We start from the raw sequence: 17,820 nt of genomic DNA on the forward strand, positions 1-17,820 counted from the left end.
TGCTCGGGTGCTCAGTACTGGTAACTAGTGATGAGCGGGCACTACCATGCTCGGGTGCTCGGTATTGGTAACTAGTGATGAGCGGGCACTACCATGCTCAGGTGCTCTGTACTCGTAACTAGTGATGAGTGGCCACTACCATGCTCGGGTGCTCAGTACTGGTAACTAGTGATGAGTGGGCACTACCATGCTCAGGTGCTCAGTACTCTTAACTAGTTACCAGTACTGAGCTCCCGAGTATGGTGGTGCCCGCTCATCACTAGTTACCAGTACTGAGCACCCGAGCATGGTAGTGCCCGCTCATCACTAGTTACCAGTACTGAGCACCCGAGCATGGTAGTGCCCGCTCATCACTAGTTACCAGTACTGAGCACCTGAGCATGGTAGTGCCCGCTCATCACTAGTTACCAGTACTGAGCACCCGAGCATGGTAGCGCCCGCTCATCACTAGTTACCAGTACTGAGCACCCGAGCATGGTAGTATCCGCTCATCACTAGTTACCAGTACTGAGCACCCGAGCATGGTAGTGCCCGCTCATCACTAGTTACCAGTACTGAGCACCTGAGCATGGTAGTGCCCGCTCATCACTAGTTACCAGTACTGAGCACCTGAGCATGGTAGTGTCCGCTCATCACTAGTTACCAGTACAGAGCACCCGAGCATGGTAGTGTCCGCTCATCACTAGTTACCAGTACTGAGCACCTGAGCATGGTAGTGCCCGCTCATCACTAGTTACCAGTACTGAGCCCCCGAGCATGGTAGTGCCCGCTCATCACTAGTTACCAGTACTGAGCACCCGAGCATGGTAGTGCCCGCTCATCACTAGTTACCAGTACTGAGCCCCCGAGCATGGTAGTGCCCGCTCATCACTAGTTACCAGTACTGAGCCCCCGAGCATGGTAGTGCCCGCTCATCACTAGTTACCAGTACTGAGCACCCGAGCATGGTAGTGCCCGCTCATCACTAGTTACCAGTACTGAGCCCCCGAGCATGGTAGTGCCCGCTCATCACTAGTTACCAGTACTGAGCACCCGAGCATGGTAGTGCCCGCTCATCACTAGTTACCAGTACTGAGCACCCGAGCATGGTAGTGCCTGCTCATCACTAGTTACCAGTACTGAGCACCCGAGCATGGTAGTGCCCGCTCATCACTAGCTACGAGTATCAGCGATTGACAGTCGTACCTTATGACTGTGCATGCAAATATTTTGCAGGAAGGAGCGGCACTCCTGAAGTGTACGCGCTCGAGGACGGGACAGCAGTCCTGACTTATTGGGGACAAAAACCTCAGCACCAATATGACCCTGGAGAATGAAGCTCTTGATGCAACAAGTGAATATTTTATTTTTATCCAGCAAGAAAAATTCCAACATTTCAACCAACAACGGTTTTTACAAAGAATATGTGTTCTGTAGAGAAGTTGGTGAGGTAGATGTGGCCGTGTGCTGGCCGTGTGCTGGCCGTGTGCTGCTGGCTGTGTGCTGGCCGTGTGCTGGCCGTGTGCTGGCCGTGTGCTGGCCGTGTGCTGGCCGTGTGCTGGCCGTGTGCTGGCCGTGTGCTGGCCAGGGACTCACACATGTCCTTGATGAAGACCACAGTTGGTCAAAACGTTAGAGCTTTTCAAAATAAAATATTCACTTATTACATCAAGATCTTCATTCGCCATCGTCATTTCAGTGCTGATGATATGTGCATGCAAATAAGATGTCAATCACTAGTAGGACCGCCCACTGGACTCTTACACACAGAGTCTAGGGATTTCAATGAATGAAATGCAAGTCATACGGACTCTTTTCCCACAATCCTATTGTCACGGGGTCCTTCTCAGGTATCACACAATCAACAGAGCAAGAAATGAGTGACAATACAAAGAACGTTTATTCCAAGCAAATCAGACAGTCCATAAAATAATTCACCACACAGGGTAAAATCGTCCAGGAGCATGGGTACAGTCCAGTAAGCGATAAATGTCCAGGTATCTCTGGGGAGCCTCCGCTTCTCCCCCAGAGGATGAATCTTCCTGCTTCATTCTTGTAGTTCTCAGACAGACTGAATAGTCCCCAAGGTAGCAGAGAGTTTGGTGGATTCCAGGACTCCTCCTCCAGACTTTTGGACAGAAGCACTGCAGGGGGTGATTAACCTAGCTTAACAGGACAATGTACACAGAATGGACAGAGCACCACGCCTAAAATACAAACCTACACAAAATGATACACAACCCCGCATGTTCCACCATCACAACCTCTCCCTCCTTAATAAGGAGTGCACCATGAGCTCTACACAGACCTCTGGACACCTCACTTAAGTCCATGTTGCTCAGCTGTGTATACTCCCTTGTACAGCAGTAGGGTTGGAAGGACAAGCTTCCCTTTGTGTCCTCCTTCACTCAAACTGTGTTTCCTGCACCCACAAATCGACATTGTAGATCTCCCACATCATTTCCTAAGAGAATATCTGCAGGCAGCCGCTCATCGCCCCAACCACACATTTCTTGACCCCAAAGCCAAAGTCCAGATCTAAAGTCGCCTTTGGGATATTCCTCCTTTGTCCTCCAGCCAATTCAATAACAATCCCTGGTCCATGATGTATCGACTCTGACCGAACCACCCGGGGATCAGCTATTGTGAGAAGTACCCCGGAGTCACAAAATCCAATGACTCTCTGTCCATCCATCACAACCTCCTGTAAGTGCTTACTTTGATGGTAAGAAGAACTCGCCCCCCATAAACCCCTAGTGGCCGACCTTGAGTGTCTGAGTCATTGGGCAAGTCCACTTGAAGGGGTGAGAACTCTTCCCCCCCGTTGTATTTGGCTGTAGAGAACGAACAGGTCGATTTAGTGCAAGGTCATTCCTCAATCGACCAGCAAATGCCCCGGCTGCCCACATCGATAACATCTCCTCTTTGTTACGACTCCTTCTAATGTGCATTCTGGAGAAGACAGGAGGAGAACCTGGTGACAAAGGCCGAAGGCCATACACTCCAACAGTGGCATCTATGGTGCAGGGGTCAGCGGTACACTCCAACAGGGGCATCTATGGTGCAGGGGTCAGCGGTACGCTCCAACAGGGGCATCTATGGTGCAGGGGTCAGCGGTACACTCCAACAGGGGCATCTATGGTGCAGGGGTCAGCGGTACACTCCAACAGGGGCATCTATGGTGCAGGGGTCAGCGGTACACTCCAACCAGGGCATCTATGGTGCAGGGGTCAGCGGTACACTCCAACAGGGGCATCTATGGTGCAGGGGTCAGCGGTACACTCCAGTGGAGGTTGTGGTACCTCTTCCTCGGGCGGGATGGAATGCACAAAATGCACCGGATGAGATGGAGGTGCGTGGGGCTCCCTCCGAGTCCTTGCAGGACAACTGGATTACAGGTGTCCAGGTTTCCCGCACCCATAACATCTCCTCTCTGTGTTCCCCCAGGGCGTGGTGTTGGGGCCCAGGATTGTGAGCTATGGTTGTCATCGGTCTGTAGCTGCGTGGAGGGGCAGATATAACTGGAGAGGGCCGGGGGTGCAGGAGCAGACTGTGGTTTATTGTCCAGAAGCCTCCTCCATTGCGGTTGGATAGTAAGGGCCTCATCAGCCAGGGCTGCAGCTCTATCCAAGGTGCACGGCGTGCGTTCTCTGACGCACTCCTGTATTTGTGAGGGACACTTGTAAATAAATTGTTGTATAAGAAATACCTGCATAACGTCTTCCACAGTGAAGGCGTCTTCCACTTTCAGCCATCTACAACATGCCGGGGACATCTTATGGGCATACATCCTAAACGATCCCCCTGTGGTGCATGGGAGGTGTCGGAACTTTGCCCTATGTGAGTCTGGGGTGATGGCATGGTAATCCAGGACAGTCCGCTTTACAATGTTGTAATCCCGGTTCTGCTGTGAGTCAATGGTGCGATAAGCCTCTGCCAGGCTCCGTTCAGGAGTCCCAGTGACAAACGCCTCCAGCCAGAGTGGGGAACCTCCATCACCGCACACTGCTGCTCATAGTCCTTGAAGAACCCCTCCACATCTGCGGAAGCCTCATCCAATGGCTTGAAGTCTGCCCGGGTGATCCGTACAGGCTCCCGGATCGCTTGATTTACACTCCAACTCACATCACTCCTCTGCCAGACTCCATTGCTTCTTGTCTCCTCTGTGCTCGGCGAGCAGCCTCCTCATTATACTCCTGAGAATCACCTGGGCCCAGAACCGCCATCGCTTCTTCATACCACACCAACCACTGTTTTTTTGGTGCAGGGATCCCAGTCTCCAGTGCTTGTCTGTCAGACATCGGGGAGGAGGTGGACTGGCTCGCACCCACTAGTAGATCAATTAAGGCCTCTTTACTCGGTCTCTGGTGGTTCAGGCCCAGATCTCTGGCTCTCTCCTGTAGACTGAATGTGGTCCAGTGTCTGTACTCACTCTGTGGCTGGATCTCCATTGGGCTGTGCTCTATTGATCCCACCGCTGCCGCCAGTTGAGATGGGGTACTTCTCCGATATCACACAATCAACAGAGCGAGAGATGGGTGAAGAATCCAAAGAACATTTATTCCAAGCAAAACAGAAGATCCATAAAATACTTCACCACACAGAGGGTAAAGTAGTCCAGAAACACTGATATAGTCCGGTAAGCGATAAATGTCCAGGTCTCTCTGGGAAGCCTCAGCTTCTCCCCTAGAGGATGAATCTTCCTGCTTCTTTCTTGTAAATTCTCAGACAGACTGAACAATCTCCCAGGTAAGCAGAGAGTTTGGTGGATCCCAGGCTCCCCTCCCCCAGACTTAGGGACAAAAGCCCGTCAGGGGGTGTTTAAACTAACTTAATGTACACAGAATGTACAGAGCACCATGCCTAAAATATGAACCTACACAAAACGATACACAACCCCCCATATTCCACCATCACAACTATATATCATTCTGCTCGGCTTCTCCTTCTCTATACCATGCTTGCTATTGATTGGACTGAAGGTTCATTGTGACAGGTTCCTTTGAAGTGTAAAATTTGTGAAGAACCCATTTTATTAGCTGAAAGGCCATCATTATTAGATCAATGGGGGTTCTGACTTCTGGAACCTACCACTAATTAGCTAATTTAAGGCACCATTGTGTTTTTTTGGAGAGTGTCCCCGAATTGTTTTCTAGGTACAGCTCTGTACATTTCTCTGAAAGTCAACCCTATTCAAGTAAATGGAGCTGAGCTGTAATACCAGGCACTGCAAGATGTTACTGAGCTCTACGGGAAAACACTGGAGGGGTACAATACTCGCAAGAGCACCTTTAATCAGTGCTCACTATGCAATGAAGATATATTACACAGCACAGAAGTTCTGGAAATGTTAAGTTACTAGGTCCTGCCCTGCGTGCTGTGTAATATATACCTTCTGGGCATATTAAGGCTGCACTCCGGCTGCCAGGGCCTGATGTCATCATCACCTTCTGCACTTCTATGTTGCTGCCTTCTTCTGATTGGTCAGTGTCATATAGGAGGCAAAAGTACACACCTCCAGTGAAAACTATCTGATAACTCCCACTTGGACTTAACTCATTAGGTGCCAGATATATTTTACTGAATATCTCCACATTGGAGAGATGAAATAAAAAAAAAAAAACCTGTGTTATTCCTTTCTGCAACTAAAATTTTGTGAAGAGTGATTGCGCTTTAAAAAACAAAACAAAAACAAAGTCATGGAAAACCCGTAAAACTGAAATGCAATATTGCACTGTAGCTTATGAAAACTTCTAGACCAAGATGTCACTGGCATTGTTATTCAGCCAATGGGAGCCATGATGCTGACAGTGTGCCAAGTGACCTCAGAGGCCACAGATTGGCTGCAGAGGTCACATATCAGCTTTGTAAACAAAGGCTGTTTGTTGTTTATTTATATTTTTACAAATTGGAGAGCTCCTTTAATTCACCTTCATTAGGACTGACATGAGTTTAGAGTATAAATCCAACACAAATACATAAGAATACTGTCTGTACCCAAGAGATGGAGGCAGACCGCGTCCTTGGAGCATGGGAGGACTTGCTAGATTTTCATTACAAATATAAAAGAGAAAAAGAAAAGGAAGCAATGTGAAGATGGTGAAGACGACGTACACCGAGCTCCAGCACACGCACAGTATAGTGCGAGGCTCCATCGCTGCCGCCGACCTTGTAGACAATGGAGATGACCAGTGCTGGCTGACGGCAGTGATGGACCCTCCACACGTCTGCAGCGCCATTTATCCATTCTTTTTCCCGTTAGCAGACATTTTTAGTGGCGATATCCACTTACTACTTTCAATGAAAAGTACCAATTATGGAGCCAGACACGACAAGTCAAGGCCAAAATGCACAGAAATATGCAGGAGATTGACACGGCCACAAAACACGCAGGAGATCAGCACAGCCACGAAACACGCAGGAGATCGGCACAGCCACGAAACACGCAGGAGATCGGCACAGCCACAAAACACGCATGAGATTAGCACGGCCACAAAACACGCAGGAGATCAGCACGGCCACGAAACACGCAGGAGATTAGCACGGCCACGAAACACGCAGGAGATCGGCACGGCCACGAAACACGCAGGAGATCGGCACGGCCACGAAACACGCAGGAGATCGGCACGGCCACGAAACACGCAGGAGATCGGCACGGCCACGAAACACGCAGGAGATCGGCACGGCCACGAAACACGCAGGAGATCGGCACGGCCACGAAACACACAGGAGATCGGCACGGCCACGAAACACGCAGGAGATCGGCACGGCCACGAAACACGCAGGAGATCGGCACGGCCACGAAACACGCAGGAGATCGGCACGGCCACGAAACACGCAGGAGATCGGCACGGCCACGAAACACGCAGGAGATCGGCACGGCCACGAAACACGCAGGAGATCGGCACGGTCACAAAACACGCAGGAGATCGGCACGGCCACAAAACACGCAGGAGATCGGCACGGCCACAAAACACGCAGGAGATCGGCACGGCCACAAAACATGCAGGAGATCGGCACAGCCAGGAAACACGCAGGAGATTAGCACTGCCAGGAAACACGCAGGAGATCGGCACGGCCACGAAACACGCAGGAGATCGGCACGGCCACGAAACACGCAGGAGATCGGCACGGCCACGAAACACGCAGGAGATCGGCACGGCCACGAAACACGCAGGAGATCGGCATGGCCACGAAACACGCAGGAGATCGGCATGGCCACGAAACACGCAGGAGATTAGCACGGCTACGAAACACGCAGGAGATCAGCACAGCCAGGAAACACGCAGGAGATTAGCACAGCCAGGAAACACGCAGGAGATTAGCACAGCCAGGAAACACGCAGGAGATTAGCACAGCCAGGAAACACGCTGGAGATCAGCACAGCCAGGAAACACGCAGGAGATTAGCACGGCCACGAAAAACGCAGGAGATTAGCACTTTTATAGGATATCGCAAAATATAGAGGTTTCCAAAACTTGTACTAGAAGAATACCAATATGATCTATCCCAATGGAAAAGATACAGAGGGACCCCATCATTACAATATATTGGGGGTCCATGTTTGTACATTTTAAAGGGAACCTGTCAGGTCCCTTATGCGTTCTAACCTAGAAGCAGGGTGATGTGTGGCCTGATAACCCCTTCCTACCCATCCCTGTGTTGTAATATTGTGTATTGTGAATGTAAAAAAAAATAATTTATTGCTTACATGTTCCCTATGTAAATAGGATAGACACTAGTCCCCTAGTATTTGTATACTTTCCGTGGTATGGGTTTACATGAACGACATCACCGTCATCTCCTTGAGATCCCGCGCGTGCGCACTTACCATTCCCGCAGCCTTCTCATCCGGGTGCTTGCTTGCCAGCTTCAGACGCGCACTGCGCATGCTCAGAAGAGTGACCATGCGCAGAGCGCGTCTGTAAATCCATGGTATCACGCCCACAGGAGTGTGATACCACGGAAAGTATGCAAATGCCCACGGGGTGATGCGACGCCCAGGGGACTAGAGCCTATCCTATTTACATAGGGAACATTAAGCAATAAAAGGGATTTTTTACATTCATAATACACATTTTTACAACACAGGGAAGGGTAGACAGTGGTTATTAGGCCACACATCACCTGCTTCTAGGTTAGAGCACATAAGGGACCTGACAGGTTACGTTTAACTTTTTAATCTTGCATTATATGTAATAACGTGTATTTTTTATTGACTCTTTGTTTATTTCTGGCCTGAGGTAACTCAATTTATTGCTCCAAAGTAAAACATAAAGGAACTTTTTAGGCAGTCTTGATTAAAACTGCCCTAATATTTTGTGCCTACAGCTCCTATGTAAATCTATGTGTGCCGCCGGTGATAAATCCTGCAGCCATGTGCACTGCCTGACCACTACTCCGCACTCCCGTATGTGTAGTGCACGCTATGTGCACCCTTATATCATTGCACTGATCCGGTCTTTGCCGATGTGTCTCCATGAGATCACTTACAGGGGTCATCCCAAATTAGCAAATTGTCACCTCTCCACAATATGGATGGAGGCTTCCACCAATGGGACAGTCATTAATCCAGAGAATGGGATTTTGAAGTGCCCCATCTGAATAGAGATAGCCATGAGCCAGATCAGACACCCCATACTTTGCACTGACGAGGGGCAAGCACCCCGAAACACCGTGTCTGCAAATAGGATTTATGCCAGATCAGAATCCCAAAGTCATATGCAAAGGATTGTTAAAAATCCACTTTTGACTTTTAGGATCGCCACTTCCAATAGGTGGCGCTGCGCTAGAGTTTGTCTCCTTTCCTGGAGAGACAATTTAGAGATAGCCAGGTATACGAGCCCCAGGCTTCATTCATTGCCTATGGGACGGCCTGAGATAGCCAAGTGCTGCGTCCCGCACTCCAGATCAGTAAGGCCCCTTTTACATTGCATTTTTCCTTACGTTCAGTGGTCCCGTTGGGGCATCCGTTCGAACCGTCCCTCCCCCACCCCGCAAAATGTGTTTTGGACGCATGCGCCGACAGGGCCATTGACTATAATGGAGCAGACTCCAGTAGCGTGTGCTCTGTCTTGCACCATTTTTGCACATATACGTTTTCTGCAAGCGGACACCCAAACATAGTCGACTACGTTCGTGTGACTGTCTGCAGAAAACATATATGTGCAAAAATGGTACAAAACAGAGCACGCGCTACTGGAGTCTGCTCCATTACAGTCAATGGCCCTGTCGGCGCATGCGTCCGAAACACGTTTTGCGGGGTGGAGGAAGGGCGATTCAGATAAATGCCCCGACAGCACCACTGAATGTAAGGAAAAACGCAATGTGAAAGTAGCCTAAGGGTTACAGCAGTGATTTATCACCTATCCTGTAAAGGTGCATTTACATGGCACGATGATCTTAGGAAAGCTTGTTTCACACTCATCATGGAGTCCACAGGGGCTGCTGATCGAAGCTACCAGCACGGCCCTGTACGCACACGTAGCGGTGCACCCTCGTCATTGGTATGGATGGGAGGTGACGATGCAGGTGCCGCTACCTCTCCTGTGATCATCACATGTTATATAATAGGTGAGCAGTACTCACATGTAGACTTCCCGTGGGTCCTTTCACAATTTGGACAGTGGTAGATATCAATGTCAGGAGCTTCATCTTCCTCCACGCCAACACAGCTGTAAAATAAGAAATCAGAGTGAATGTCCGGACTGGTGTCATGGCCGTCTTCTCAAGCTCAAGTCAATCACGACCCCTTCATAATCTGAGCAAAAGCAATCCGACCTGGTCACCGTCCTCACACTCTTACACATGGCTACTGTCTTACAATCAAGCGACAATACGGCAATACCGGACTCAGCCCATGCACAGGTGCAGCGCGCTTTCTAAAAAGCTCAGTCAAGTCTCTCTTACCCCTTAAAGATCTCTCTATACTGCCGATAGATCCGAGAGTTTCATACAAGTTTCATTTAGTAAAATGACTTTTTAAAAGGGGTTGTCTCGTTAAAACATTTCACAGGCAGGTGCCCTATTGGGGAATATGGACAAACCCAAAAACATCCCCAATATGAGCAAGACCAGCCGAGCATCTAACACGCAAAAAGATGTCCGACCCATTCCCCTCATGGTAGATGTCAGGGAAAAGAAGGATTGGGCATATTGGGTTTCAACATGCCCAATTATTGAGGATGCACATGAGCTGTACGCCCTCTGATATGATCGGCATTGCCTTCCGCTGCCCTCTCTATAAAGGTGAGGATGGACAACTGTCGACCAAATGAGCGTTCAGCTAGCAGCTTTGTAAGCCGAGCTTCACCGCTTGGAGCACCATGTTGAGCGGCAGCTGTAAGCACACCCCACCGCTCTGATTGACAGCTCACTATGCACTGATGCAAGCAATCAGAGTGTCAGGGGATGTTTACAGCCACTGCTCACAGTGGATGACGCTCCAAGCAGTGAATGCAGCGGCTCCATGCACGCACCAATGACTGAAAGCTGGCGGCTGCTGGGGGGAATAAAGTTCATTTTTCCCCAGTAACTGCTTTCAGTATGGCAGCCGGGCAGCATTACACTATTTCTATAGCACGGTGGCTCAGTGGTTAGCACTCCAGTCTTGTGGTGGCTCAGTGGTTAGCACTGCAGCCTTGCAGCGCTGGGGTCCTGGGTTCTAGCCCCACTAAGGACAACATCTGCAAGGAGTTTGTATGTTCTCCTCGTGTTTGCGTGGGTTTCCCCCGGGGTCTCCGGTTTCCTCCCACACTCCAAAACATACTGATAGCGAATTTAGATTGTGAGCCCCAATGGGGACAGTGTTGCCATTGTATGTAAAGCACTGCGGAATTAATAGCGCTATATAAATGAATAAATATTATTATTGTTATTATTTACCAGCAGATTAACCCTATATCTGCAGATAAGCAGTGTCGCCAGGTTCCCTTTAAATGCTCTACAGATCAGGACTCCCCCTGAGTGAGTCTGCGTATCACATGGACGTCCCTTCATCTGTGATGCAGGGGCTCGCACGCTTGCTCAGAGAGGATTTCTCCGCGGCTGCCGGCTCGGGTCATTTTTTTTCCTCCTTTCGGAGAAGCTGTGCACGTTTTTGCGTCTTCTCTCTTGGAGCTTCCAGGAGTGAGTTAATCAGAGATTAGCGCAGTAAATGAACTCCCAATGAGGACTTAATAGACAGCGCAGCGCAACGCCGGAGGCAGGAGCACAAAGTCAGGCCTTACAAGAAACACATATAGATTTGTATCATCATGAAATATATGGAAACTACAAAACATACGAATACGTAATACCCCCATCCCCTGCCCGGAGAAGCTCGCGCCTTCCTAACGCTCTGCTTAATTCCTCTTTCACATATTGCACAATGCACAAAGAAATACTGCAATAATACTACCCAAAATGACATGCAAAGGACTCGCTGCCGTCTATGACACAAGCTGTCCAGCTATAGTGGAGCAGTCATGTGCCGGCCCTATTATTATATAACTTTGTAGCCTCTGGGGTCTTGGGATCACATCCCACCATGGACAGCATCTGCAAGGAGGTTAGATGTTCTCCCCGTGTTGCGTGGATTTGCTCCCATGCTTTAAAGACTGATAGGGAATGTAGATTGTGAGTACCGATGGAGATAGAGATGATAATGTCCAAAAAGTGCAATTAATGGCGCTATATAAGTATAAATAAATAATCCCCCCAAAAATATGGATATAATACACAATGATGTGCAACTTGGCAGCCAATAATCCGGCAAGTACCTATGGTGATACATTTAGGCTGCCCGTCCCCCGGTGATGCAGGTATTCCTGCACCGTTCTCCGGAGGCAATGACCAGGACAGGAGCTTGAGGATAGAGCAGTAATGGAGAGGTAGGAGGACACTGAGGCCTATCTGACCATACGGCTGCTCTGGAATGATTGTCCCCATTTCAGGTTCAGTGATGTCAGCATGTCACCGGTTGTGAGCAGACAATGCAAACCGATCAATGGCTGCCGGCACGGTGTACGACTGATACTACAGGTATAACACTCAGAGAAGTGGAGACATAACACCGGGTGCCGGCACAGTGTACGACTGATACTAGAGGTATAACACTCCGAGAAGTGGAGACATAACACCGGGGGCCGGCACAGTGTACGACTGATACTAGAGGTATAACACACAGAGAAGTGGAGACATAACACCGGGGGCCGGCACAGTGTACGACTGATACTAGAGGTATAACACTCAGAGAAGTGGAGACATAACACCGGGTGCCGGCACGGTGTACGACTGATACTACAGGTATAACACTCAGAGAAGTGGAGACATAACACCGGGTGCCGGCACAGTGTACGACTGATACTAGAGGTATAACACACCGAGAAGTGGAGACATAACACCGGGTGCCGGCACGGTGTACGACTGATACTAGAGGTATAACACTCAGAGAAGTGGAGACATAACACCGGGTGCCGGCACAGTGTACGACTGATACTAGAGGTATAACACACCGAGAAGTGGAGACATAACACCGGGTGCCGGCACGGTGTACGACTGATACTAGAGATATAACACTCAGAGAAGTGGAGACATAACACCGGGTGCCGGCACAGTGTACGACTGATACTAGAGATATAACACTCCGAGAAGTGGAGACATAACACCGGGTGCCGGCACAGTGTACGACTGATACTAGAGGTATAACACTCAGAGAAGTGGAGACATAACACCGGGGGCCGGCACAGTGTACGACTGATACTAGAGGTATAACACTCCGAGAAGTGGAGACATAACACCGGGTGCCGGCACAGTGTACGACTGATACTAGAGGTATAACACACCGAGAAGTGGAGACATAACACCGGGGGCCGGCACAGTGTACGACTGATACTAGAGGTATAACACTCCGAGAAGTAGAGACATAACACCGGGGGCTGGCACAGTGTACGACTGACACTAGAGGTATAACACACCGAGAGGTGGAGACATAACACCGGGTGCCGGCACAGTGTACGACTGATACTAGAGATATAACACTCCGAGAAGTGGAGACATAACACCGGGGGCCGGCACAGTGTACGACTGATACTAGAGGTATAACACTCCGAGAAGTGGAGACATAACACCGGGGGCCGGCACATAACACACAGAGAAGTGGAGACATAACACCGGGGGCCGGCACAGTGTACGACTGATACTAGAGGTATACACTCCGAGAAGTGGAGACATAACGCCGGGTGCCGGCACAGTGTACGACTGATACTAGAGATATAACACTCCGAGAAGTGGAGACATAACACCGGGTGCCGGCACAGTGTACGACTGATACTAGAGGTATAACACTCCGAGAAGTGGAGACATAACACCGGGTGCCGGCACAGTGTACGACTGATACTAGAGGTATAACACACCGAGAAGTGGAGACATAACACCGGGGGCCGGCACAGTGTACGACTCATACTAGAGGTATAACACACCGAGAAGTGGAGACATAACGCCGGGTGCCGGCACAGTGTACGACTGATACTAGAGGTATAACACTCCGAGAAGTGGAGACATAACACCGGGTGCCGGCACAGTGTACGACTGATACTAGAGGTATAACACACAGAGAAGTGGAGACATAACACCGGGGGCCGGCACAGTGTACGACTGATACTAGAGGTATAACACACTGAGAAGTGGAGACATAACGCCGGGTGCCGGCACAGTGTACGACTGATACTAGAGGTATAACACACAGAGAAGTGGAGACATAACACCGGGGGCCGGCACAGTGTACGACTGATACTAGAGGTATAACACTCCAAGAAGTGGAGACATAACACCGGGTGCCGGCACAGTGTACGACTGATACTAGAGGTATAACACACAGAGAAGTGGAGACATAACACCGGGTGCCGGCACAGTGTAAGACTGATACTAGAGGTATAACACACAGAGAAGTGGAGACATAACACCGGGTGCTGGCACAGTGTACGACTGATACTAGAGGCATAACACTCCAAGAAGTGGAGACATAACACCGGGGGCCGGCACAGTGTACGACTGATACTAGAGGTATAACACACAGAGAAGTGGAGACATAACACCGGGTGCCGGCACAGTGTACGACTGATACTAGAGGTATAACACTCCAAGAAGTGGAGACATAACACCGGGGGCCGGCACAGTGTACGACTGATACTAGAGGTATAACACACCGAGAAGTGGAGACATAACACCGGGTGCCGGCACAGTGTACGACTGATACTAGAGGTATAACACTCCGAGAAGTGGAGACATAACACCGGGTGCCGGCACAGTGTACGACTGATACTAGAGGTAAAACACTCCGAGAAGTGGAGACATAACGCCGGGGGCCGGCACAGTGTACGACTGATACTAGAGGTATAACACACAGAGAGGTGGAGACATAACACCGGGGGCCGGCACAGTGTACGACTGATACTAGAGGTATAACACACAGAGAAGTGGAGACATAACGCCGGGTGCCGGCACAGTGTACGACTGATACTAGAGGTATAACACTCCGAGAGGTGGAGACATAACACCGGGGGCCGGCACAGTGTACGACTGATACTAGAGGTATAACACTCCGAGAAGTGGAGACATAACACCGGGTGCCGGCACAGTGTACGACTGATACTAGAGGTATAACACTCCGAGAAGTGGAGACATAACACCGGGTGCCGGCAAAGTGTACGACTGATACTAGAGGTATAACACACCGAGAAGTGGAGACATAACACCGGGTGTCGGCACAGTGTACGACTGATACTAGAGGTATAACACTCCGAGAAGTGGAGACATAACACCGGGTGCTGGCACAGTGTACGACTGATACTAGAGGTATAACACTCCGAGAGGTGGAGACATAACACCGGGTGCCGGCACAGTGTACGACTGATACTACAGGTATAACACACCGAGAAGTGGAGACATAACACCGGGTGCCGGCACAGTGTACGACTGATACTAGAGGTATAACACACCGAGAAGTGGAGACATAACGCCGGGTGCCGGCACAGTGTAGGACTGATACTACAGGTATAACACACCGAGAAGTGGAGACATAACGCCGGGTGCCGGCACAGTGTACGACTCATACTAGAGGTATAACACACCGAGAAGTGGAGACATAACACCGGGTGCCGGCACAGTGTAGGACTGATACTAGAGGTATAACACTCCGAGAAGTGGAGACATAACGCCGGGTGCCGGCACAGTGTACGACTCATACTACAGGTATAACACTCCGAGAAGTGGAGACATAACACCGGGTGCCGGCACAGTGTAGGACTGATACTAGAGGTATAACACTCCGAGAAGTGGAGACATAACACCGGGGGCCGGCACATAACACACAGAGAAGTGGAGACATAACACCGGGTGCCGGCACAGTGTACGACTGATACTAGAGGTATAACACACAGAGAAGTGGAGACATAACACCGGGTGCCGGCAAAGTGTACGACTGATACTAGAGGTATAACACACCGAGAAGTGGAGACATAACACCGGGTGCCGGCACAGTGTACGACTGATACTAGAGGTATAACACTCCGAGAAGTGGAGACATAACACCGGGTGCCGGCACAGTGTACGACTGATACTAGAGGTATAACACTCCGAGAGGTGGAGACATAACACCGGGTGCCGGCACAGTGTACGACTGATACTAGAGGTATAACACACTGAGAAGTGGAGACATAACGCCGGGTGCTGGCACAGTGTACGACTGATACTAGAGGTATAACACACAGAGAAGTGGAGACATAACGCCGGGTGCCGGCACAGTGTACGACTCATACTACAGGTATAACACTCCGAGAAGTGGAGACATAACACCGGGTGCCGGCACAGTGTAGGACTGATACTAGAGGTATAACACTCCGAGAAGTAGAGACATAACACCAGGTGCCGGCACAGTGTACGACTGATACTAGAGATATAACACTCCGAGAAGTGGAGACATAACGCCGGGTTCCGGCACAGTGTACGACTGATACTAGAGGTATAACACTCCGAGAAGTGGAGACATAACGCCGGGTTCCGGCACAGTGTACGACTGATACTAGAGGTATAACACTCCGAGAAGTGGAGACATAACGCCGGGTTCTGGCACAGTGTACGACTCATACCACAGGTATAATACTCCGAGAAGTGGAGACATAGCGCCGGGTGCCGGAACGGACCATGGATGTCAAACGCACCAAATATCCAGCAGGTAGCGAGGAGACGCTTAAGGTCTGTTCACACCTGGTGACCAGCAGCACAAACAATCACCGATTGGTGCTGATCAGCAGTTATTACCCAGTTTACCCAGGACGACCGCGCTTTCGGCGGGCTCTGAACAGTTTGGAATAGATTGTTCAGTTTGTACAGGTGGCCACTGTTCTCGACAGCACAAGTCCTCATTAAGATGGATGATCCTGTGTGTGGCAGAAAAGATAATCCATCCAATGATACGGACCATAAATGCACCCTGTCAGGATAGAACGACTGTTCAAACCAAGCACAGGCACTCGGTGCTCCCTTAGTGCGGCTAAACATTTAAGTGCTCCTTCCCACCTACTTATTTTCCACTGATCTCTATGAAGCCAGAGCTGTCAATTAAGGAAAAAGGAGGAAGGTGGAGATAGAAGAAAAACAAGTAGGTGTGAAGGAGCACTTAAATCTTTGGCCACGCCATGGGTGCACCAAGACCTTTTGATGATGTTTTGTGCTGCATATTGTCCCGATTGTGCTGCAAAGGACAATTGCAAACCTAACGATCTATTACAGGCTCCATTTAAGCAATGCCAACAGCAGCACAAAGGTTCCGAGATAACGGCTGTGTCCAGTGATGTACGATACAATGGGTCCTCCATGTGCCAGCGCCAGCAAGTGGTGGGAAAATGTGCGTATATAAGCAAAACGTTAGACTAGGTTGCCCTGATAAAAACATTTTGGGTAATACTGGGATCTTTCTACGGCTCTAAGGCACTAAGAAACCTTAAAGGGGTTGTCCAGTGGAAACAAGCGTTCACCAATATGAAGGGCTGGTGATAATTAACTGAATGGCAGGATCTGACCGCTCAGATCGGCAGGACGGGCACTTTTACCTGGGCTACAATGTAGCGGCTGTACGCACGCTTAACCGCCGCTCCGTTCATTCTCGATGGCGCCACCAAGTGCTGCGCTAGGATTTACCGGCAGCCTCAGAGAATGACTGGAGCGGCGATCGGGAGTCTGACCTGACGCTCAATCACGGAAAAAAAACATTCCCTTTTCATGTTTTTACCAGATAACAAGGCACTTTTTCGATGCCAGATCCTTTTGATTTTTGAGGGATCTTCGGACAACCTAATGCCAGTGCCCTGGTCTGTATAAACGAGGAGCAAAAACTCCAAAACAAGACACGGCTGTGTACAGGAGGCTTTGACGGATATCAAAATCACTTCAAAAGGCTCTCAATTGGGTTTAGGTCACACTAGATACATTTTTTCTTCCTTCCGGAGAAGAGATGACTTGCATACACTTTTTTATCCAGGATGTTCGGCATGTACACCCCACAAGGGACTCCAGAAAGCCGGGACTAGGTCCCAAGACGCAGGAGAGAAAAAGTCCTACAGGAAAGCTTCCTCTCTCTTTTATTCTCTGTCCTGGATTCCGCTCCGATTCTAACAGAAGCAACAAAAAAAAATTCTCAGACGAAGCGACTCAATAAGCAGAATCCGTGAAAGTCAATAATGAAAGAACTGAATTGTCAGTGACGATGGAACATTTCTAACCAACGTGCAAGCAAAGTTCACTTATGTTCCCGGTGATTAAATGAAAATGTAAGAAAAAAACCCTTACAAATCAGGGAACACA

At 49.6% G+C, this 17,820-nt stretch overlaps 1 protein-coding gene across 3 annotated transcripts in view; it reads right to left on the minus strand.

Annotated features, from left to right (window-relative positions):
• PHF2 (PHD finger protein 2) overlaps positions 1-17,820 on the minus strand; it is a 361,868-nt gene that overhangs the window by 161,662 nt on the left and 182,386 nt on the right. For all 3 annotated transcript variants that reach the window (XM_075321276.1, XM_075321279.1, XM_075321278.1), the window contains exon 2: positions 9,568-9,653. In XM_075321276.1, the coding sequence (XP_075177391.1) occupies positions 9,568-9,653 (86 nt within the window). The remainder of the gene's footprint in view (positions 1-9,567; positions 9,654-17,820) is intronic.

Source organism: Anomaloglossus baeobatrachus, chromosome 8 (genome assembly GCF_048569485.1).
Source record: "Anomaloglossus baeobatrachus isolate aAnoBae1 chromosome 8, aAnoBae1.hap1, whole genome shotgun sequence".
In the NCBI taxonomy this organism is placed as follows: Eukaryota; Metazoa; Chordata; class Amphibia; order Anura; family Aromobatidae; genus Anomaloglossus; species Anomaloglossus baeobatrachus.